Source organism: Coregonus lavaretus, assembly GCF_964263955.1.
Source record: "Coregonus lavaretus genome assembly, chromosome: 24".
Lineage (NCBI taxonomy): Eukaryota > Metazoa > Chordata > Actinopteri > Salmoniformes > Salmonidae > Coregonus > Coregonus lavaretus.
This window is the reverse complement of record NC_140011.1, coordinates 38,619,016-38,643,047: the sequence shown is the minus strand read 5'-3', so window position 1 is coordinate 38,643,047 and position 24,032 is coordinate 38,619,016. Positions and strand designations below refer to the sequence as shown.

Here is a 24,032-nt window from a genome sequence, read left to right as displayed (position 1 = left end):
AGCCAGCCAGGTGTTCCCCAAAGGATTTAGAAAAATCATCCTGATCTAAGAGAGGTGTGTCTTTAAAAATGAGCTGTGGGTATTGGATAAGTGTCCTCTAGCTCATTAAAAACAGAATTCTAAAAGACATTCCTAGTTCCCTAGTTTTAAAACGTATGTTTGATTCTGCTCAACACAGCATAGTGCCAAAGGGCAGGCTGGTGAAACATCTGAGGTACTGTGATGTCACGAAGCAGACTCAAAACTATGGGGGACAGGGCTTTCAAGACCGTGCTGTTCAGAAAAGCTTTCCAAGACCTCTGTTAATTCTGTTCTCATGTCCTCTGGATCTGACGACACCTGTATATAGCTTTGATTGTTGTCTGTGTTCTATGTTGTGTTTTGGATAGTTTTTATTATCATTATTATTTTTTATTTTTTATTTTTTATTTTTTTACACCTTGGGTGTGAGAAATGCACTTTAACAAATTCTATGTATTATTATTTGTATGTATTTATTAAATTACTGAGCACATCCTCAGGCAGGCATGGAAAACCACAGCATTGGGTCAGCAGAGAGATTGGGTCAGCAGAGAGATTGGGTCAGCAGAGAGATTGGGTCAGCAGTGAGATTGGGTCAGCAGAGAGATTGGGTCAGCAGAGAGATTGGGTCAGCAGAGAGATTGGGTCAGCAGAGAGATTGGGTCAGCAGTGAGATTGGGTCAGCAGAGAGATTGGGTCAGCAGAGAGATTGGGTCAGCAGAGAGATTGGGTCAGCAGTGAGATTGGGTCAGCAGTGAGATTGGGTCAGCAGAGAGAGACTTCCCTCCTGGTTTAGGTAGAGTTCCTATCCCAGGGGCTCATGTGATTGGCTGGATAAAAAGTCATTGATTTCCTGTGACCTTCTGAACCCAAGGGCACCAATCACACGGCAGCACCAGTCAGTCTGACTGGTTAGTTAGACCAATCAGTCAGCTAGGTTAGTTAGAGCAGTCAGTCAGTTAGGTTAGTTAGAGCAGTCAGTCAGTTAGGTTAGTTAGACCAGTCAGTCAGCTAGGTTAGTTAGAGCAGTCAGTCAGCTATGTTAGTTTGAGCAGTCAGTCAGTTAGGTTAGTTAGAGCAGTCAGTCAGCTAGGTTAGTTAGAGCAGTCAGTCAGTTAGGTTAGTTAGAGCAGTCAGTCAGCTAGGTTAGTTAGAGCAGTCAGTCAGCTAGGTTAGTTAGAGCAGTCAGTCAGTTAGGTTAGTTAGACCAGTCAGTCAGTTAGGTTAGTTAGACCAGTCAGTCAGCTAGGTTAGTTAGAGCAGTCAGTCAGCTAGGTTAGTTAGAGCAGTCAGTCAGCTAGGTTAGTTAGACCAGTCAGTCAGTTAGGTTAGTTAGACCAGTCAGTCAGTTAGGTTAGTTAGAGCAGTCAGAGTGAAGGAAAATGAGCTATGTCTAACCTATTCCAGCAGGCCTCACTACTAACGAGTCTGGATGGCGCTGAGGTGACATTTCTAAATAAATAAAACAAGCAGTAAACAGCCCTCTTTCCCCTGTGGTAGTCATGGCGCTACAAAACTAGTTATTCCTACCTTGATGATCTTTTGTTAGGCAAACTTTCCCTTTGTTTTCAGTTTTTGGTATTTCTCCGGTATAGCTGTAGAGAAAATGTTTCTTTTTTGATGATATTCGATGCAAAGCGTTTGTTTGATTGGATTCCATAGGAGTCTTTGAATGATTGATTTCCCTCTGAAGGTTCTGTTTCCCTGGTGGAAATATTAACATTATACATCCTAAATCTTGTATAAGTCGAGCTCCTTTAGAAGCCAGTCCTTATTTGCATTTATGTTTTGTGTGTGTGTGTGTGTGTGTCTGTGTGTGTGTGTGTGTGTGTGTGTGTGTGTGTGTGTGTGTGTGTGTGTGTGTGTGTGTGTGTGTGTGTGTGTGTGTGTGTGTGTGTGTGTGTGTAATTACGATTCATATCAGCCATTACCGAACCAGGCTTGTTGGTCCCCCTCCACCTCGATGGCCAGGCCGAAATCTGCCAGCTTCACTGCAGCTCCCTTGGACTTGGAGGCAAGCAGAAGGTTTTCAGGCTGCGTACAAAGAGAGAGGTCAGTCAGTCAGTTAGTCAGTCAGCCAGCCAGTCAGTCAGCAGTCAGTCAGCCAGAGGAGACAGGAGGCCTGAGCAGAAGTAGGGATACGGTGGCAGACAGACATGATTCTAGGCTGGGCCTGATTGAATTGTGTTAATGGCTTTGTGTTGTTGCAGCATGACAGAGCTCTGATAAATACAGCCACCCACCCAGCCACTTCTATCCCACACAGATGGAGGAATGAACACCCCACCTCCCGCCGCCAATCACTCTACTGCTGCTGCTATTAGATGTTATCCACCCCCTGATAAACACAGACACGCACCAGACGCACTCACGAACGCACGCACGCAGGCACACATATGCAAACACAAACACACACACACACACACCTAACATTGCAGCCCACACAAATCCATTTTATCACTCCATCTTCCCTCAGTTCCCAGGTGCTGGGAGGCAGATGTGAAACGATGTGAATGGAACATTTATCTGTGGGGCAGAAGGGTGTCTCTTTGTACAAGCATTTGTTAGTGCATGATAATAACAGTGAGTGTTGAAGCAGTCTGTAAGAAATATAAAATAAAAGATATGATGGAATGAACAAAAATGTACCTTTGAAAGAGTGTGGGTATATATAGCGGTACTTGAATATGTGTATTAATAAATGAAACAGTACTGGAACCTATCCTGTGATTGATCTGTCCCTCATTGACACCACAACAGGGCAGATATACTCTAGAACACGTCAATGCTGTCCGATGTGATGGAGATGGTGTGAGGGTTTGTTGCCGCTTTTACTGTAGGCCTAAATTGGTTTTAGAAACCCCACTCTTTTATTTGTCCCTTGAGCTGACATTGAGATATGGAGTACATGTACTGTACTTGGCAAGTTGGCAACAGAACAGTGGATCGATGGTGGTTGCACTGTAAGTGAATGCCTATTTTATAATCATCAAACTGTGTGCAGGGGAAATTACTTAAGACAGAAGAGGGTCTAGCAGCATGTCCCCTGAATGCTCTGATTGGTTTGATTGGGCTTTTGTTATTATGTCCACATACCTACAGCTGAATCCCTCTCTGACAGTCATGGCTACGATTGCAAAATTCTGGGAACGTTCAATAAATTCCCTGGTTTTCCAGAAATCCTGGATGGAGAATTCCAGATGTCCTGCTTGTTCACTTCTGACTCTGGGAATCCTTCAACCGGGACTTTGGAAAAACCAGGGAATGTATTGAAAGTTCCTGGAATTTTGCAACCCTAGTCATGGCAGAGAGGGTTGGCCTGTTGGCCTGTTATCTGCTGCCTGAGGAGCAAACATTACATAAATAGATGTGTCCTCAAGGTTCAAATTAAAAAGAGCCTGGATGGCTAAAATGAATGGTTGAAATGTGTTTAAATTAATAAAAAATAAAATTTAAAAAATCATCTGAAGTTTCTGCATACACTCTGCATACAGGTGCTATCTGGAACCTAAAAGGGTTATTTGGCTGTCCCCATAGGATAACCCTTTTAATAACCCTATTTGGTTCCAGGTAAAACCCTTTTGGTTCCATGGGGCGGCATGTAGCTTAGTGGGTAAGAGTGTTGTGCCAGTAACCGAAAGGTTGCTGGTTCTAATCCCCGAGCCGACTAGGTGAAAAATCTGTTGATGTGCCCTTAAGCAAGGCACTTAACCCTAATTGCTCCTGTAAGAGCATCTGCTAAATGACTAAAATGTAAACGTGGAACCCTTTACACAGAGGGTTCTACATGGAACCCAAAAGAGTTCTACTTGGAACCAAAAATGGTTCTCCTATGGGGACAGCTGAAGAACCCTTTTTTCTAAGAGTGTACAGATTATTTATATTCAAATCCATTTTTGATCAAATCAATCAAATAACAACAATATCATCAAAGTGATATCTTGCAGTGGATAAACAGTCTGTGACTTTTCATTTATTCCTTATTCAATCTTACCTTGAGGTCTCTGTGAACGACTCCCATCTGATGACAATGAAGCACTGCCTCCAGAATCTGCTGAATGCAATGACTATGAAAGGAGAGAGAGAGAGAACTGAAAGGCTGAGTGCGCTGAGAGGTCGGAGAGGCTAAATTGAATGCTATTGAAAATGGGCTTCACTTCAGCATTAATCCACACAGCATTTTGGATAAAATGGCCTGTGCACCTCCAAAACAATACAAATCCACACAGAGGCGTTAGAGTTGGCCATTCATTTTCCTAAACTGTCGATCAACACAATAGCACGGGCCAAAGCCTGATGAGTTTTTGCATGTTTGGCTGGGAGTCAGTGGGAAGATTATTAGCAACTAGACTCAGCTGTCAATCAAGCAGTGGAGCGTGGAGCAGGGAGAACCCGGTCCGCAGAGATAGAGAGACTGACACGCTAAACCCGGGCGAAGCGTGTACATTGACGGGAGGACACCTCCACAGCCATCTGTTTCCATTTGTTTCTGTTCATTAATTTGTTTTGTAGCCCTTTCGCTCTGTCACTGCAAATCAATGGCCCAGTCCATAGTTGGTGTTGGGTGAAGTGGGGAGATAGTCTATCATGAATAGGCTTATGGAGGTAAAGCTGTTCAATCCAAATGAACAGTCCAATAATGGACCTGCATAATGGATCTTTTTAGATAAAACTATACTAAATATATTCACGTTACCAAATAATTGATTAAAACACACTGTTTTGCAATGAAGGTCTACAATAGCCTCAACACCACTCTGTAGGGTAGCACCATGGTGTAGTCGGAGGACAGCTAGTTTTCGTCCTCCTCTAGGTACATTGACTTCAGTACAAAACCTAGGAGGCACGTGGTTCTCACTCCCTTCCATAGACTTACACAGTAATTATGACAACTTCTGGAGGATGTCCTCCGACCTATCAGAGCTCTTGCAGCATGAACTGACATGTTGTCCACACAATCAAAGGATCAGAGAATGAATCTAGTACTGAAAACATAAGCTACAGCTAGCTAGCACTGCATAAAATGTGGTGAGTAGTTGACGCAAAGAGAGAGAAAGACAATAGTTGAACAGTTTTGAACAAATGTATTTATTTATAAATGAAGGAGAAGCGAGAGAGAGAGAGAGAGAGAGAGAGAGAGAGAGAGAGAGAGAGAGAGAGAGAGAGAGAGAGAGAGAGAGACAGCTATATTTTGTTGTATTTATTTTTTCACTTTCACTTACTTAGCTAGCGAATGCAGCTAGCTAGTTTAGCCTACTCAAACACCCGGCTCAAACAGAGAAGGCTGCTATGTTAGCTAGCTGGCTATGGCTATCCAACACTGGAACTTTTCCAAGTCAAGTTAAGCTTTTGGTTTTATTAATATATTGCCACTGAGGCCCGCCGGTGTGACTGCTTATCAACGGCTGACTGTACACTGCACTGCATGATTGTAGAGGGTTTACTAATGCATTAGTTCTAGTAGCTATTCTCACTATGACGTTACTATGGTGACAACGATGTAGACTGTGTAGCGGTTAGCGGTTATGATATGAAGGTTTGGCTTGGATAGGTTTTTTCGCCTGGTCACAGAAAGATGATGTGTTGTGCACTGAAGTCCACAAGCAAAGGAAAAAGGTGAGAGGAGGAGAGCACGTATATGCGAGTAGGAATACAACGATCATGCTGTTTGTATGTGGCTGCTATGAAATTGAACTGTGTTTGCATGTGATCAGGGGTGTATTCATTCTGCCGATTCTGTTGAAAAATGTTTCTTAAATGGAAGCAAACGAAACGGTGATAAACATCAAATCAAATCAAATTGTATTTGTCACATGCGCCGATTACAACAGGTGTAAGACCTTACCGTGAAATGCTTACTTACAAGCCCTTAACCAACACTGCAGTTTTTAGAAAATAGAGTTAAGAAAATATTTACTAAATAAACTAGAGTAAAATTTTTAAATTGTAAAAAGTAACGCAATAAAATAACAATAATGAGGCTATATACAGTGGGTACCGGTACCGAGTCAATGTGCGGGGGTACAGGTTAGTCGAGGTAATTTGTACTTGTAGGTAGGGGAATTTGTCCAATAGAAACTCTCGTTTGCAACTGTTGGACTAATGATTGCATCCTAGATCAGCTACATGCAGGCAAGAGTGTGCAAGGCGGTATTGAATATTGTCAATGTCTGTCACCTTGATTACTTCAATTTATCTCGACCTGTGCACCTACGTTGTAAACTTTCACTCATAGGCTAGGTCGTAGCAAGCTCATGATGGGTATAGGGAAAATGTGAGTATCATGTAGTAGCCTAAACCTATCGATATTATTACATTGAACTGGGTGAATGGAATATGAATGACAGTTATCCAATATGCTGTAAAAGAAATAAGGCCATGCTCATAAAACAATTATCGTCCTCACTCATCTTAAGACAATATACAGTATATCATATATATATACGACCACCACTGTAGACAATATACAGTATATCAGGGTTCTATATATATGCCTTTAGATCCTCTCCAATCTCTGGTTTGGGAGTGCTGTGACCTCTGTATAATTCAATGAATACATGTTACAGTGAAAATTCTTACGTTGAAATCTCTAAATTGCTTTGTTACGTATCTGTGTTTGGGTGTATTATGGGAGTTTTGTGAGGTGGTTTCACTGACCTGGCGTCAGCCTCGCTGTAGTACTCTCGAGCAACAATGTCTTCGAAGAGCTCCCCGCCCGTCACTCTGAGGAAGAGAGAGGATTGTTAGGCTGCCAGAGGATGAAGGTGGCCACCAGAGCATGGAGCCAATGTGAGAGAAATACACCCTTCTCAATACCCCCATATCAGCCACTGAGACACACTGACAACTGTGTGTTTTTTTTTGTGTTTCGGGGGGGGGGGGGTTAGATCAGCTTTAATATTGCAGATAGATTGTGGCTTCCATCAGTGTAATTGTCTGCATCATTTCCAATCCCCCATATATTTTTGGGTAAATATATCAAATAACTGGGAGACAACTGTGTGTTGACATGGAACCTAACAGGCACCTCCAAATGTAAATGTCTGATGTGTAAAAAGGAACTTTATTGACAAAAACCAAGCAGTTGACTCCCTGTTGCAAAGTTCAGACTTTGAGAGTATGAATCCTCAACAGGACACTCTAAGTAACAGCTAAATGTTACCCAGTCATGCCTTCACAGGATACTAGGAGACAGCTAAATGTTACCCAGTCATGCCTTCACAGGATACTAGGAGACAGCTAAATGTTGTCAAGTCATGCCTTCACAGGATACTAGGAGACAGCTAAATGTTTCCCAGTCATGCCTTCACAGGATACTAGGAGACAGCTAAATGTTACCCAGTCATGCATTCACAGGATACTAGGAGACAGCTAAATGTTGTCAAGTCATGCCTTCACAGGATACTAGGAGACAGCTAAATGTTTCCCAGTCATGCCTTCACAGGATACTAGGAGACAGCTAAATGTTACCCAGTCATGCCTTCACAGGATACTAGGAGACAGCTAAATGTTACCCAGTCATGCCTTCACAGGATACTAGGAGACAGCTAAATGTTACCCAGTCATGCATTCACAGGATACTAGGAGACAGCTAAATGTTACCCAGTCATGCATTCACAGGATACTAGGAGACAGCTAAATGTTACCCAGTCATGCATTCACAGGATACTAGGAGACAGCTAAATGTTACCCAGTCATGCATTCACAGGATACTAGGAGACAGCTAAATGTTACCCAGTCATGCATTCACAGGATACTAGGAGACAGCTAAATGTTACCCAGTCATGCATTCACAGGATACTAGGAGACAGCTAAATGTTTCCCAGTCATGCCTTCACAGGATACTAGGAGACAGCTAAATGTTACCCAGTCATGCATTCACAGGATACTAGGAGACAGCTAAATGTTACCCAGTCATGCATTCACAGGATACTAGGAGACAGCTAAATGTTACCCAGTCATGCCTTCATAGAATAAACACATAGACTGGCACACACTGACCAAGTATCGCTAGATATACAGTATGAATTATGTAAACAAATATACACTCAGAATAATAAGTAGATAAAGTCTGATATTTGTAGGCCTATCTCATAAACCTGCTAGTACAAATTGATTGGGCTCTGACGAAGGAGATTGCTACTAAATGTGTCAGCTTTAAAGACTATCAAAGGGAATTTCGTTTTTCTTAGTCTCTCATTTTTGTCTGTTTTTGATCCCAAAGAATTAAGAAAATTTGATCTTTCTGATATGGGCACTATAATCAAAGTGAATATATAGCAAGGGACTGCTTCTAAACACTATCCTGCTGTTTCAGATGAGTTAAGAACAACTTGCATTGTCAAATCAAATCAAATATTATTTGTCACATGCACTGAATGTGTAGACCTTACAGTGAAATGCTTACTTACAAGCCCTTAACCAACAATGCAGTTTTAAGAAAAATAAGTGTTAAGTAAACAATAGATAAGTAAAAAATAAAAGCAGTAAAATAACAGTAAAAATAACAATAGCAAGGCTATATACGGGGGTACAGGTACAGAGTCAATGTGCGGGGGCACCGGTTAGTCGAGGTTATTTATTTATTAATTTTTTATTTCACCTTTATTTAACCAGGTAAGCCAGTTGAGAACAAGTTCTCATTTACAACTGCGACCTGGCCAAGATAAAGATAATTGAGGTAATATGTACATGTAGGTATAGTTAAAGTGACTATGCATAGATAATAAACAGAGAGTAGCAGCAGCGTAAAAGAGGGGGTCCGGGTAGCCATTTGATTAGCTGTTCAGGAGGGTCATTAAGATCTTCTTACGCAACACTTTGTCATGCTGCTCATCGTCACACTCACAAAGCTGTCCTTTTTCATTCAGAGACACTTAACAGGAAGCTAAAAGAAGACGCCTCGTTACCGATGCAAGAAGAATTCTCTTGAAGGTACAATATAAAGACATTTCCCGTTAGTGTAATATAATTCCAGTTTCTGTAATATAATTCCAGTTCCTGTAATATAATTCCAGTTTCTGTAATATAATTCCAGTTCCTGTAATATAATTCCAGTTTCTGTAATATAATTCCAGTTTCTGTAATATAATTCCAGTTTCTGTAATATAATTCCAGTTCCTGTAATATAATTCCAGTTTCTGTAATATAATTCCAGTTTCTGTAATATGATTCCAGTTCCTGTAATATGATTCCAGTTTCTGTAATATAATTCCAGTTTCTGTAATATAATTCCAGTTCCTGTAATATAATTCCAGTTTCTGTAATATAATTCCAGTTCCTGTAATATAATTCCAGTTTCTGTAATATAATTCCAGTTCCTGTAATATAATTCCAGTTCCTGTAATATAATTCCAGTTTCTGTAATATAATTCCAGTTTCTGTAATATAATTCCAGTTTCTGTAATATAATTCCAGTTTCTGTAATATAATTCCAGTTTCTGTAATATAATTCCAGTTCCTGTAATATAATTCCAGTTTCTGTAATATAATTCCAGTTTCTGTAATATAATTCCAGTTCCTGTAATATAATTCCAGTTTCTGTAATATAATTCCAGTTTCTGTAATATAATTCCAGTTTCTTTAATATATTTCCAGTTTCATTAATGAAAAGCGTTCAACACCTGCAGGGGACTGTAATCACTGTTGAGCAGACTGAAATCAAACGTTCCTAGAAAGGCATTGAAAGATATTACAACAGTTGAGTGTTTAAAATGCATATTAGAGTGATTTTTAAAGAACTCATATATTTTGGTGCACTCAGAGAATACGAAGCAACCTCAACACTATGGCAGGGATCATCAACTAGATTCAGCAGTGGGACGATTTTGTTCTTGAGCAGATGGTCAGGGGGCTGGAAAATAATTACAAATAATTTGTGGACCGCAAATAGACCACAAGAAGCCCAAACATATATAATAGTTGACTAAAACATAATAATTTCAAACCTTGCTTACATTTACAGTTGAAGTCGGAAGTTTACATACACTTAGGTTGGAGTCATCAAAACTCGTTTTTCAACCACTCCACAAATTTCTTGTTAACAAGCTATAGTTTTGGCAAGTCGGTCTACTTTGTGCATGACACAAGTAATTTTTCCAACAATTGTTTACAGACAGATTATTTCACTTATAATTCACTGTATCACAATTCCAGGGGGTCAGAAGTTGACTGTGCCTTTAAACAGCTTGGAAAATACCAGAAAATGATGTCATGGCTTTAGAAGCTTCTGATAGGCTAATTGACATCATTTGAGTCAATTGGAGGTGTACCTGTGGATGTATTTCAAGGCCTACCTTCAAACTCAGTGCCTCTTTGCTTGACATCATCAGAAAAGCAAAAGAAATCAGCTAAGACCTCAGCAAAAAATGTGTAGACCTCCACAAGTCTGGTTCATCCTTGGGAGCAATTTCCAAACGCCTGAAGGTACCACGTTCATCTGTACAAACAATAGTACGCAAGTATAAACACCATGGGACCACGCGGCCGTCACACAACTCAGGAAGGATACGCATTCTGTCTCCTAGAGATGAACATACTTAGGTGCGAAAAGTGCAAATCAATCTCAGAACAACAGCAAAGGACCTTGTGAAGATGCTGGAGGAAACAGGTAAAAAATTATCTATATCCACAGTAAAACGAGTCCTATATCGACATAACCTGAAAGGCAGCTCAGCAAGGAAGAATCCACTGCTCCAAAACCGCCATAAAAAAGCCAGACTACGGTTTGCAACTGCACATGGGAACGAAGATCGTACTTTTTGGAGAAATGTCCTCTGGTCTGATGAAACAAAAATAGAACTAATTGGCCATAATGACCATCGTTATGTTTGGAGGAAAAAGGGGAATGCTTGCAAGCCGAAGAACACCATCCCAACCGTGAAGCACGGGGGTGGCAGCATCATGCTGTGGGGGTGCTTTGCTGCAGGAGGGACTGGTGCACTTCACAAAATAGATGGCATCATGAGGAAGGAAAATTATGTCTACTATTATTCTGACATTTCACATTCTTAAAATAAAGTGGTGATCCTAACTGACCTAAGACAGGGAATTTTTACTAGGATTAAATGTCAGTAATTGTGAAAAGTTTAAATGTATTTTGCTAAGTAGTATGTAAACTTCCGACTTCAACTGTATATACGATCACATATACAGTGCATTTGGAAAGTATTCAGACCCCTTACCTTTTTCCACATTTTGTTACGTTACAGGCTTATCCTAAAATTGATTAAATAAATAAAATCCTCATCAATCTACACACAATACCCCATAATGACAAAATGAAAACAGGTTTTTAGACATTTTTTCAAATCTATTAAAAGTAAAAAACAGAAATACCTAATTTACATAAGTATTCAGACCCTTGGTTATGAGACTCAAAATTCAGCTCAAGTGCATCCGGTTTCCATTGATCATCCTTGAGATGTTTCTACAACTTGATTGGAATCCACCTGTGGAAAATTCAATTGACTGGACATGATTTGGATAGGCACACACCTGGTCCCACAGTTGACAATGCATGTCAGAGCAAAAAACAAGCCATGAGGTCGAAGGAATTGTCCTTAGAGCTCCGAGACAAGATTGTGTCAAGGCACCGATCTGGGGAAGGGTACCAACACATTTCTGCAGCATTGAAGGTCCCCAAGAACACAGTGGCCTACATCATTCTTAAATGGAAGAAGTTTGGAACCACCAAGACTCTCCTAGAGCTGGCCGCCCGGCAAACTGAGCAATCGGGGGAGAAGGGCCTTGGTCAGGGAGGTAACCAAGAACCCGATGCTCACTCTGACAAAGCTCCAGAGATGGGAGAATCTTCCAGAAGGACAACCATCTCTGCAACACTCCACCAATCAGGCCTTTATGGTAGAGTGGCCAGACGGAAGCCACTCCTCAGTAAAAGGCACATGACAGCCCGCTTGGAGTTTGCCAAAAGGCACCTAAAGGACTTTCAGACCATGAGAAACAAGATTCTCTGGTCTGATGAAACCAAGATTGATCTCTTTGGCCTGAATGCCAAGCGTCACGTCTGGAAGAAACCTGGCACCATCCCTACTGTGAAGCATGGTGGTTGCAGTGTCATGCTGTGGAGATGTTTTTCAGCGGCAGGGACTGGGAGACTAGTCAGGATCGAGGGAAAGATGAATGGAGAAAAGTACAGAGAGATCCTAGTACGGAGAAAACCTGCTCCAGAGCACTCAGGACCTCAGACTGGGGTAAAGGTTCACCTTCCAACAGGACAATGACCCTAAGCACACAGCCAAGACAACGCAGGAGTGGCTTCGGGATAAGTCTCTGAAGGTCTTTGAGTGGCCCAGCCAGAGCCCGGACTTGAACCCGATCAAACATCTCTGGAGAGACCTAAAAATAGCTGTCCAGCAACGCTCCCCATCCAACCTGACAGAGCTTGAGAGGATCTGCAGAGAAGAATGGAAGTAACTCCCCAAATACAGGTGTGCCAAGCTTGTAATCGCTGCCAAAGGTGCTTCAACAAAGTACTGAGTTAAGGGTCTGAATACTTATGTAAATGTGATATTTCAGCTTTTCATATTTTTTAAATTAGCAAAAAAGTCTAAAAACCTGTTTTTGCTATGTCATTATGGGGTATTGTGTGTAGATTGATGAGGGGGGAAAAAAACTATTTAATCAATTTTAGAATAATGCTGTAACGTAACAAAATATGGAAAAAGCGAAGGGATCTGAATACTTTGCTGGTGTTTTGACAGTCTTTTATATCCAACAATAATATAAATAAATATAGTTACTTTAATAACTCTACCTACATGTACACTACCGTTCAAAAGTTTGGGGTCACTTAGAAATGTCCTTGTTTTCGAAAGAAAAGCAATTTTTTCGTCCATTAAAATAACATCAAATTGATCAGAAATACAGTGTAGACATTGTTAATGTTGTAAATGGCTATTGTAGCTGGAAACTGCTGATTTTTTATGGAACATCTACATAGGCGTACAGAGGCCCATTATCAGCAACCATCAGTCCTGTGTTCCAATGGCACGTTGTGTTTGCTAATCCAAGTTTATCATTTTAAAAGGCTAATTGATCATTCGAAAACCCTTTTGCAATTATGTTAGGACAGCTGAAAACTGTTGTGCTGATTAAAGAAGCAATAAAACTGGCCTTCTTGAGACTAGTTGAGTATCTGGAGCATCAGCAATTGTTGGTTCGATTAGAGGCTCAAAATGGCCAGAAACACGTCAGTCTATTCTTGTTCTGAGAAATTAAGGCTATTCCATGCGAGAAATTGCCAAGAAACTGAAGATCTTGTACAACGCTGTGTACTACTCCCTTCACAGAACAGCGCAAACTGGCTCTAACCAGAATAGAAAGAGGAGTGGGAGGCCCCGGTTCACAACTGAGCAAGAGGACAAATACATTAGAGTGTCTAGTTTGAGAAACAGACGCCTCACAGGTCCTCAACTGGCAGCTTCATTAAATAGTACCCGCAAAACACCAGTCTCAACGTCAACAGTGAAGGGGCGACTCCGGGATGCTGAGAAAAAGTTGCAAAGAAAAAGCCATATCTCAGACTGGCCAATAAAAATAAAAGATTAAGATGGGCAAAAGAACACAGACACTGGACAGAGGAAGATTGGGAAAAAGTGTTATGGACAGACGAATCGAAGTTTGAGGTGTTCGGATCACAAAGAAGAACATTTATGAGACGCAGACCAAATTAAAAGATGCTGGAGGAGTACTTGATGCCATCTGTCAAGCATGGTGGAGGCAATGTGATTGTCTGGGGGTGCTATGGTGGTGGTAAAGTGGGAGATTTGTACAGGGTAAAAGGGATCTTGAAGAAGGAAGGCTATCACTCCATTTTGCAACGCCATGCCATACCCTATGGACGGCTCTTGATTGGAGCCAATTTCCTCCTACAACAGGACAATGACCCAAAGCACAGCTCCAAACTATGCAATAAATATTTAGGGAAGAATCAGTCAGCTGGTATGTCTATAATGGAGTGGCCAGCACAGTCACCGGATCTCAACCCTATTAAGTTGTTGTGGGAGTAGCTTGACTGTATGGTACGTAAGAAGTGCCCATCAAGCCAATCCAAATTGTGGGAGGTGCTTCAGGAAGCATGGGGTGACATCTCTTCAGATTACCTCAACAAATTGACAACTAGAATGCCAAAGGTCTGCAAGGCTGTAATTGCTGCAAATGGAGGATTCTTTGACTAAAGCAAAGTTTGAAGGACACAATTATTATTTCAATTAAAAATCATTATTTCTAACCTTGTCAATGACTACATTTCCTATTCATTTTGATATATTTCCTATTCAAACTCATTTCATGTGTGTTTTCATGGAAAACAAGGACATTTCTAAGCGACCCCAAACTTTTGAACGGTAGTGTATATTTATTTATTTTACTCAGAAAACTTGGGGGGCCAAATACAATCACCCCATTAAAAAAAAAGAGAAAGAAAAAGTGGTTGTCCCACTGGCTATCAGAAGTTGAATGCACCTTTGTAAGTCGCTCTGGATAAGAGCGTCTGCTAAATGATGTAAATGTAAATCTAAATAAAGACAATAACAATTTTAATAAAATAAAAAAATATTATACAAAAAATATATGTATATATACTGTATATATATATACAGTACCAGTCGAAAGTTTGGACACACCTACTCATTCAAGGGTTTTTCTTTATTTTTACTATTTTCTACATTGTAGAATAATAGTGAAGACATCAAAACTATGAAATAACACATATGGAATCATATAGTAACCAAAAAAGTGTTAAACAAATCAAAATATATTTTAGATTTTAGATTCTTCAAAGTAGCCACCCTTTGCCTTGATGACAGCTTTACATTCTCACAACCAGCTTCATGAGGTAGTCACCTGGAATGCTTTTCCAACAGTCTTGAAGGAGTTCCAACATATGCTGAGCACTTGTTGGCTGCTTTTCTCTGCGGTCCAACTCATCCCAAACCATCTCAATTGGGTTGAGGTTGGGTGATTGTGAAGGCCAGGTCATCTGATGCAGCACTCCATCACTCTCCTTCCTGGTCAAATAGCCCTTACACAGCCTGGAGGTGTATTTTGGGTCATTGTCCTGTTGAAAAACAAATGATAGTCCCACTAAGCGCAAACCAGATGGGATGACGTATCGCTACAGAATGCTGTGGTAGCCATGCTGGTTAAGTGTGCCTTGAATTCTAAATAAATCACAGACAGTGTCACAAGCAAAGCATCCCCACACCATCACACCTCCTCCTCCATGCTTCATGGTGGGAACCACACATGCGGAGATCATCCGTTCACCTACTCTGCTTTTCACAAAGACACGGCGGTTGGAACCAAAAATCTCAAATTTGGACTCATCAGACCAAAGGACAGATTTCCATCAGTCTAATGTCCATTGCTCATGTTTCTTGGCCCAAGCAGGTCTCTTCGTCTTATTGGTGTCCTTTAGTAGTGGTTTCTTTGCAGCAATTCGACCATGAAAGCCTGATTCACGCAGTCTCCTCTGAACAGTTGATGTTGAGATTTGTCTGTTACTTGAACTCTGTGAAGCATTTATTTGGGCTGCAATCTGAGGTGCAGTTAACTCTAATGAATTTATCCACTGCAGCAGAGGTAATTCTGGGTCTTCCATTCCTGTGGCGGTCCTCATGAGAGCCAGTTTCATCATAGCGCTTGATGGTTCTTGCGACTGCACTTGAAGAAACTTTAAAAGTTCTTGACATTTTCCAAAATTGACTGACCATGTCTTAAAGTGATGATGGACTGTCATTTCTCTTAGCTTATTTGAGTTGTTCTTGCCATAATATGGACTTGGGCCAAATAGGGCTATCTTCTGTATACCACCCCTAACTTGTCACAACACAACTGATTGGCTCAAACGCCAAGAAGGAAATAAATTCCACAAATTAACTTTTAACAAGGCACACCTGTTAATTGAAATGCATTCCAGGTAATTACCTCATGAAGCTGGTTGAGAGATTGCCAAGAGTGTGGAAAGCTGTCATCAAGGCAAAAGGTGGCTACTTTGAAGAATCTTTTATTTGTTGAACACTTTTTTGGTTACTACATGATTCCATGTGTGTTATTTCATAGTTTTGATGTCTTCACTATTATTCTACAATGTAGAAAATAGTAAAAATAAAGAAAACCCCTGGAATGAGTAGGTGTGTCCAAACTTTTGACTGGTAGTGTATATGTTCCGGCCCCCCAACCATCCTCTCAGCCCGTGGCTGAATATAGTTAGGGACCCCTGGTGTATAGCTTACTGAGGAAATTTACTTATTGAAATCAGGACCTCTGCACACTGCCTAGCTCAGTGGTAGATATGCATTTACTGTGGTTCTGTCTCATACAGGCTGTTGTGCCGAGTGTGATTAGGACTCACATCAAGCCACCTCTCAGCCTGGAAGAATTATTGTGTCATTAATGTCAATCATTCCCACTGTGTGTGTGAGGACATGAATAGTGCAGGAAATAGATTCACTGCATTGCATTACTCACAGGTCAAAGATCAGGTAGTGATGCCCTTCCTCTGAGATGCTGTCATGGAGACGCACTGGATAGAGAAAAGAGAGAAAGGAAGTAAACATGTTTTTAAGTGAAGTGCTGGGACTGAAAGCTCTAATATTTCCAACATGGAATGCACAGTCAGTGACCTTAAAATGTCTAAATCACACATATCTCAAACACCCAGTCCACTTCAAATCACAGTGTCTCACAATCCCCCAAATATCTGTTTTTCAAGAATATCTAGGTCTGGATTATAGGTAGAGGTAATTGAAGTGATGGTGCACAATGTTCATTAACTACGTAAGTCAAGCTTGGGTAGTGCTTGTGGTGTTCTGTTGCTGTTGTTATGTTATCTCCATGATGGAGAGAAGAGTATATACTCTTTCTCTCTCTCTCACTCTCTCCCTCCCGCCCTCTCGCTCTCTTTCTGTTGGATTGTTCTACTCACCAGTGCCCATCACCACCCTCCCCTCCTCTACCCCTCCCTCTCCCAGCAGGCAGTGTGTAATACTGCTCTGTGTGCATGTGTGTGGGAGTGTATGTACTGAGAGGAGAGGACACGTGTGTGTTTGTGTTTGTGTGTGGGAGTGTATGTACTGAGAGGACGTGTGTGTTTGTGTTTGTGTGTGGGTGCCAAGACAGAAATGAGAAAGAGGAATACTGCAGTTTAGATACCTTCACCTGCCAACCTCAATGCATAGCAACCGTCTCCCCATTACATAAGCCTGAAACAGCACACTCAGGTAATTCTCCTCAACTTTTCCCAAAAAGCTAAGGTCATGGAAGTAGTGATATCCCCATCAGTATGATAGCCTTGTGATCCTGAGCTGCGTTTTGAATGAGTGTGCAGAGAGGTAGTCTGGGTACCAGTCTGGTTAGCATTCCACTCCTTGCCACTCCTTGGAGATAAACAGACAGGTACCCAGGCTGCCAGAGAGGATCTACCAGAGGAAAAGGCCAATCTGGTGTTACTGATGGTGCTTTTGGTCTGTGACTGGCTGTGATGATTTCCCTTGGCAAGGCTTTCCCTATCAGCCAAGGGGATACTCCAGTCCCTTTGTTATGGGTTGCGACTAGGCTAAGTCACTAAAGAGTATCACTTTTTAATGGAAACCTTTGACCCCAGACTCTTTAAGAACCTTTCATTTACCAATCACTTGTCTAGGCTGTTGTCAACCATCTGTCTGAGGAATTCCTACAGGAAACGCAAACTGAATAGGGACATGTCTAGCTGAATAGGGACATGTCTAGCTGAATAGAGATGTGGCTAACTGAATAGAGATGTGTCTAACTGAATAGGGATGTGTCTAACTGAATAAGGGATGTGTCTAATTGAATAGAGATGTGTCTAACTGAATAGGGATGTGTCTAACTAAATAGAGATGTGTCTAACTAAATAGAGATGTGTCTAACTGAATAGAGATGTGTCTAACTGAATAGGGATGTGTCTACCTGAATAGGGATGGGTCTAACTGAATAGGGATGTGTCTAATTGAATAGGGGATGTGTCTAACTGAATAGGGATGTGTCTAACTGAATAGAGATGTGTCTAACTGAATAGCGATGTCTAACTGAATAGAGATGTGTCTAACTGAATAGAGATGTGTCTAACTGAATAGAGATGTGTCTAACTGAATAGCGATGTCTAACTGAATAGAGATGTGTCTAACTGAATAGAGATGTGTCTAACTGAATAGGGATGTGATGGCTCCTTTGTCTCTCCCACAAAGCAATATGACAACGTAATGTTTGAATAATGTAAAATGAACAGCTGTACAGTGAGGGAAAAAAGTATTTGATCCCCTGCTGATTTTGTACGTTTGCCCACTGACAAAGAAATTATCCGTCTATAATTTTAATGGTAGGTTTATTTGAACAGTGAGAGACAGAATAACAACAAAAAAATCCAGAAAAACGCATGTCAAAAATGTTATAAATTGATTTGCATTTTAATGAGGGAAATAGGTATTTGACCCCCTCTCAATCAGAAAGATTTCTGGCTCCCAGGTGTCTTTTATACAGGTAACGAGCTGAGATTAGGAGCACACTCTTAAAGGGAGTGCTCCTAATCTCAGCTTGTTACCTGTATAAAAGACACCTGTCCACAGAAGCAATCAATCAATCAGATTCCAAACTCTCCACCATGGCCAAGACCAAAGAGCTCTCCAAGGATGTCAGGGACAAGATTGTAGACCTACACAAGGCTGGAATGGGCTGCAAGACCATCACCAAGCAGCTTGGTGAGAAGGTGACAACAGTTGGTGCGATTATTCGCAAATGGAAGAAACACATAAGAACTGTCAATCTCCCTCGGCCTGGGGCTCCATGCAAGATCTCACCTTGTGGAGTTGCAATGATCATGAGAACGGTGAGGAATCAGCCCAGAACTACACGGGAGGATCTTGTCAATGATCTCAAGGCAGCTGGGACCATAGTCACCAAGAAAACAATTGGTAACACACTACGCCGTGAAGGACTGAAATCCTGCAGTGCCCGCAAGGTCCCCCTGCTCAAGAAAGCACATATACAGGGCCGTCTGAAGTTTGCCAATGAACATCTGAATGATTCTGAGTAGAACTTGGGTGAAAGTGTTGTGGTCAGATGAGACCAAAATCGAGCTCTTTGGCATCAACTCAACTCGCCGTGTTAGGAGGAGGAGGAATGCTGCCTATGACCCCAAGAACACCATCCCCACCGTCAAACATGGAGGTGGAAACATTATGCTTTGGGGGTGTTTTTTTCTGCTAAGGGGACAGGACAACTTCACCGCATCAAAGGGACGATGGACGGGGCCATGTACCGTCAAATCTTGGGTGAGAACCTCCTTCCCTCAGCCAGGGCATTGAAAATGGGTCGTGGATGAGTATTCCAGCATGACAATGACCCAAAACACACGGCCAAGGCAACAAAGGAGTGGCTCAAGAAGAAGCACATTAAGGTCCTGGAGTGGCCTAGCCAGTCTCCAGACCTTAATCCCATAGAAAATATGTGGAGGGAGCTGAAGGTTGGAGTTGCAAAGCGTCAGCCTCGAAACCTTAATGACTTGGAGAAGATCTGCAAAGAGGAGTGGAACAAAATCCCTCCTGAGATGTGTGCAAACCTGGTGGCCAACTACAAGAAACGTCTGACCTCTGTGATTGCCAACAAGGTTTTTGCCACCAAGTACTAAGTCATGTTTTGCAGAGGGGTCAAATACTTATTTCCCTCATTAAAATGCAAATCAATTTATAAAAAATTGTACATGCATTTTTCTGGATTTTGTTGTTGTTATTCTGTCTCTCACTGTTCAAATAAACATACCATTAAAATTATAGACTGATCATTTCTTTGTCAGTGGGCAAACGTACAAAATCAGCAGGGGATCAAATAATTTCTTCCCTCACTGTACATAAAGACTAATGTGAAAGCCAAATTACAAAGGAGGAACTTCTTGACGCAATTAAAGTCCAGGGCTGGATGGCATACCAATTTAGGTATACCAAACCTTCAGAGGACCGTTAATAGCATTTTTAACCACTCCTATAAAAATTGTAGATTATCAGATACTCAACAAGAAGGTCTAATTTCATTATTACTGAAACAGGACCCAGGTGGTAAATATAAAGATCTAGTCCATTAAAAAAATTGGAGGCCCCTTACACTTCAGTGTTGTGATGCAAAAATTCTAGCAAAATGCATAGGGCATAGAATTAAAAAGGAATTGTCGGATATTATTCACCCTAATCAGACATGTTGTTTACATGGATGATACATTGGAGATAATATAAGACAAGTACTGGAAACAATAGAACACCTCGAAGAATCTGGGAAACCAGGCCTGGTATTCATAGCTGACTTTGAAAGGGCTTTTGAAAAAGTACGACTGGAATTTATATACAGTGCATTCGGAAAGTATTCAGACCCCTTCCCCTTTTCCACATTTTGTTCCGTTACAGCCTTTTTCTAAAATTTATTAAATCGTTTTTTTCCCTCATCAATCTACACACAATACCCCATAATGACAAAGCAAAAACTGGTTTTTGGAAATGTATTCTAAAATGTATTACATTGTCATGTCTGGAGGAAACCTGGCACCATCCCTACGGTGAAGCACGGTGGTGGCAGCATCATGCTGTGGGGATGTTTTTCAGTGGCAGGGACTGGGAGACTAGTCAGGATCGAGGGAAAGATGAACAGAGCAAAGTACAGAGAGATCCTTGATGAAAACCTGCTCCAGAGCACTCAGAACCTCAGACTGGGGCGAAGATTCACCTTCCAACAGGACAACGAATTTAGAGGTATTAATGTTACTTTAGTTGTTCTACAAATGTTGGGCTATATGTTTTGATTTTTAATACATTGTTAGGCTGCATGATGAGATTCTAATGATTTGAAAAAAGTCGCTTGAAAGCCATGAGCTCTGCTTTGTTTTTTGTGCAGGCTGTACACACTTCATCAGTCTCTCGTTCACAATTTGACAAGTACTTGATAATGCCTCGAATTTCGCGGTGGCATCCCCTTTGTAGCCGTAATGCACCCTAAAAAAATGTCTTCTCTTTTCCCTTCTCTCTGAGTGTGCTGCGCAATCGGAAGCCCTCTCACTCACATGGCTCTCTGTCACGTGATTGGGACTTTCTCACAGGCTACAAATTAAGACAGACACATCTGGGACGCAACTGCGCGCGTCCTTATCCAATTCGGAGATGCATATTGAAGATATTGGAAGAACTTGTCCACATTTAATTTTCGTCAGCCAACAAGATGAGTAGGCCTAACGAACAGCAAAAGCAGTAGCCTATGTCAATCTACTATCCCCCATAGTACGAAAGTCAACCTATTCTATTCTGTGTGAGAAATAAATATTCCAAACATAGTCTGGGAGAGTTGTGGGATGCGATAGATCCCAAATTAATACAACCACTAGCATCAAAAAAACGTATTTATGCAATGTGGCTGACGCAACACATCAGAACGTTTAGCTTAAAATGTTAATAAACTATTAGGCTATTTCTTCACATTATAAGCGCAGCAATGCGCACATGGTAGTAGGCTATAAGCGGGAATGTTCCATTAGCGGAAAACACCATTATCAAAAGTGACCGCAAATCTATGTAATGCTTTTATTATAAAGGTGCCTTTTTATGGTGAAAATTACCTTCCCCAAACTTGAAACTCAGGCGCTGCTTATATATGCCATTTAGGCTCTACGCCCCTTGTAAAGTGGATTCATGTGGTTAATTTTAAGAAGTTATTTGGCCACTTTAGTTTTCATACAAACCTAATCAAAACATATAGGCCTATGAGGCTAGGCTACATGAGGTGTGCGACTATGATTCAAAAAAAGTCGCAAAAAAAAGGCATTGTTTTTTATGCTGGTGTCACGAACGTTGAGAGACGGGTCGGACCAAGGTGCAGCGTGAAAAGCGTACGTTTATTAACTAAATAAACATTCAACAAAACAAGAAACAACGTAACGTGAAGTCCAAAAGGCTATACAAATACCAGCCTAACAGGAACAAGATCCCACAATACACAGTAGGCAATGGGCTACCTGAGTATGATCCCCAATCAGAGACAACGAGCGACAGCTGCCTCTGATTGGGAATCACACCCGGCCAAACATAGAAATACATGTTCTAGATCCTAAACCTAGAATATAATAACATAGAAATTCACACCCTGACCAACCAACAAGAGTTCTCTCGATCAGGGCGTGACAGCTGGGCATCATTCGAACGTGATAATATATAATTCACAAGTGATAGGCTAAAATTGTCACCCATCAGACTTTTCTTGATTTAATCTTGTCTTTACATATACGAAATAATATATGTGACATTTGTTTTGATTTAGAACGTACCATTATCATGCATCTGTATCGAAACAGGGGCAGCGGGAAAAATACATGTTATCTATGCACTTAAATAGCGAATGGAGGATGCTTTTCCCCGTGGTTTATTTTCATGCCAGCCAGGTAGGCTATACTCCTGTTGTAAATTGGGGATCATTTGTGAGAAGGAGACAGTGAGACTTTCTGCCTCCTTCTCACAAATGATCCAAAAAATATAAAAATAAAATAAAAGTTGGTACAACACAGTGGCAGGTCATTTTGACCCAAGGACAACGGGATGATTTTAATATTAGGAAAGTTGAGAAATAAATATAGTAGACCTAGTGTATAGAAAGCTGATGGGATCCTCCTCTTTTTAATAGCGGCCATCACTCTGTTTTCTCCCGCAATTGCAATGGGCTCTCATTAAGTGTTTGATTAGATTTTCTAATACATTTGCATTGATGTCAGAGTGATTAGAGGGACAATAGAGTGCTGAGTACCAGGCAGTTAGCAAGTTTGGTAGACTACTAATGACCATCAGCAGCATCAGAGCTTGGAGAAGCCTAATTACCGTGAATAAACAATCAAGTGGAATTTGACTGCCTTCATGACTCGTGACCGCCGGTGTGGCGGTAATATGGTCACCGCAACATCTCTGGAGAGACATGAAAATAGCTGTGCAGCGACGCTCCCCATCCAACCTGACAGAGCTTGAGAGGATCTGCAGAGAAGAACGGGAGAAACTCCCCAAATACAGGTGTGCCAAGCTTGTAACGTCATACCCAAGAGGACTCGAGGCTGTAATCCTAATTGCTTCAAGAAAGTACTGAGTAAAGGGTCTGCATACTTATGTAAAATTGCAGTTTTTAAATGTTTTAATATATTTGCACAAAAAATAATTGCTTTGTCATTATGGGGTATTGTGTGTAGTCCATTTGAGAATAAGGCTGTGACGTAACAAAATGTGGAAAAAGTCAAGTGGTCTGAATAGCTTCTGAATGCACTGTATGTTGGTGGACTTTGGCTCGTTGACGAATAACGCCCCCCCCAGTTACTGCAGAGGAAGGCTGCCATGTAAAGACTGTGCCGATAAACAAAACGAATCAGAGTTTTCACTCTCAAGGCTGAGGATCTAACTGTCGCTTTGCACAGTCTCAATCAGCATAGTGGATATAGGAGAACAGATGGCTGCAGGTTAGAATCAGGGATAGAGAAAGCTGGATGAGAGCAGTGAGTCTCAATGCATCCAGCTGATTTGAAAAGAAAGCCCCCTCTCTATATCCTCTCTATATCCTCTCTCTATATCCTCTCTCTATCCTCTCTCTATCCTCTCTCTATATCCTCTCTATATCCTCTCTATATCCTCTCTCTATCCTCTCTCTATATCCTCTCTATATCCTCTCTCTATATCCTCTCTATATCCTCTCTCTATATCCTCTCTCTATATCCTCTCTATATCCTCTCTATATCCTCTCTATATCCTCTCTCTATATCCTCTCTATATCCTCTCTATCCTCTCTCTATATCCTCTCTATATCCTCTCTATATCCTCTCTCTATATCCTCTCTCTATATCCTCTCTCTATATCCTCTCTCTATATCCTCTCCATATCCTCTCTATATCCTCTCTCTATAACCTCTCTATATCCTCTCTATATCCTCTCTCTATATCCTCTCTATATCCTCTCTCTATATCCTCT

The 24,032-nt window shown here is 41.2% G+C and overlaps 1 protein-coding gene across 1 annotated transcript in view; it reads right to left on the bottom strand.

Annotated features, from left to right (window-relative positions):
- LOC311099984 (calcium/calmodulin-dependent protein kinase type II subunit alpha-like) overlaps positions 1-24,032 on the bottom strand; it is a gene marked incomplete at its 5' end in the record, with an annotated part of 86,811 nt that overhangs the window by 25,866 nt on the left and 36,913 nt on the right. Inside the window, 4 exons of the mRNA XM_084140708.1 lie at positions 1,953-2,055; positions 4,016-4,088; positions 6,679-6,744; positions 16,513-16,567. Of these exons, the coding sequence (XP_083996834.1) occupies positions 1,953-2,055; positions 4,016-4,088; positions 6,679-6,744; positions 16,513-16,567 (297 nt within the window). The remainder of the gene's footprint in view (positions 1-1,952; positions 2,056-4,015; positions 4,089-6,678; positions 6,745-16,512; positions 16,568-24,032) is intronic.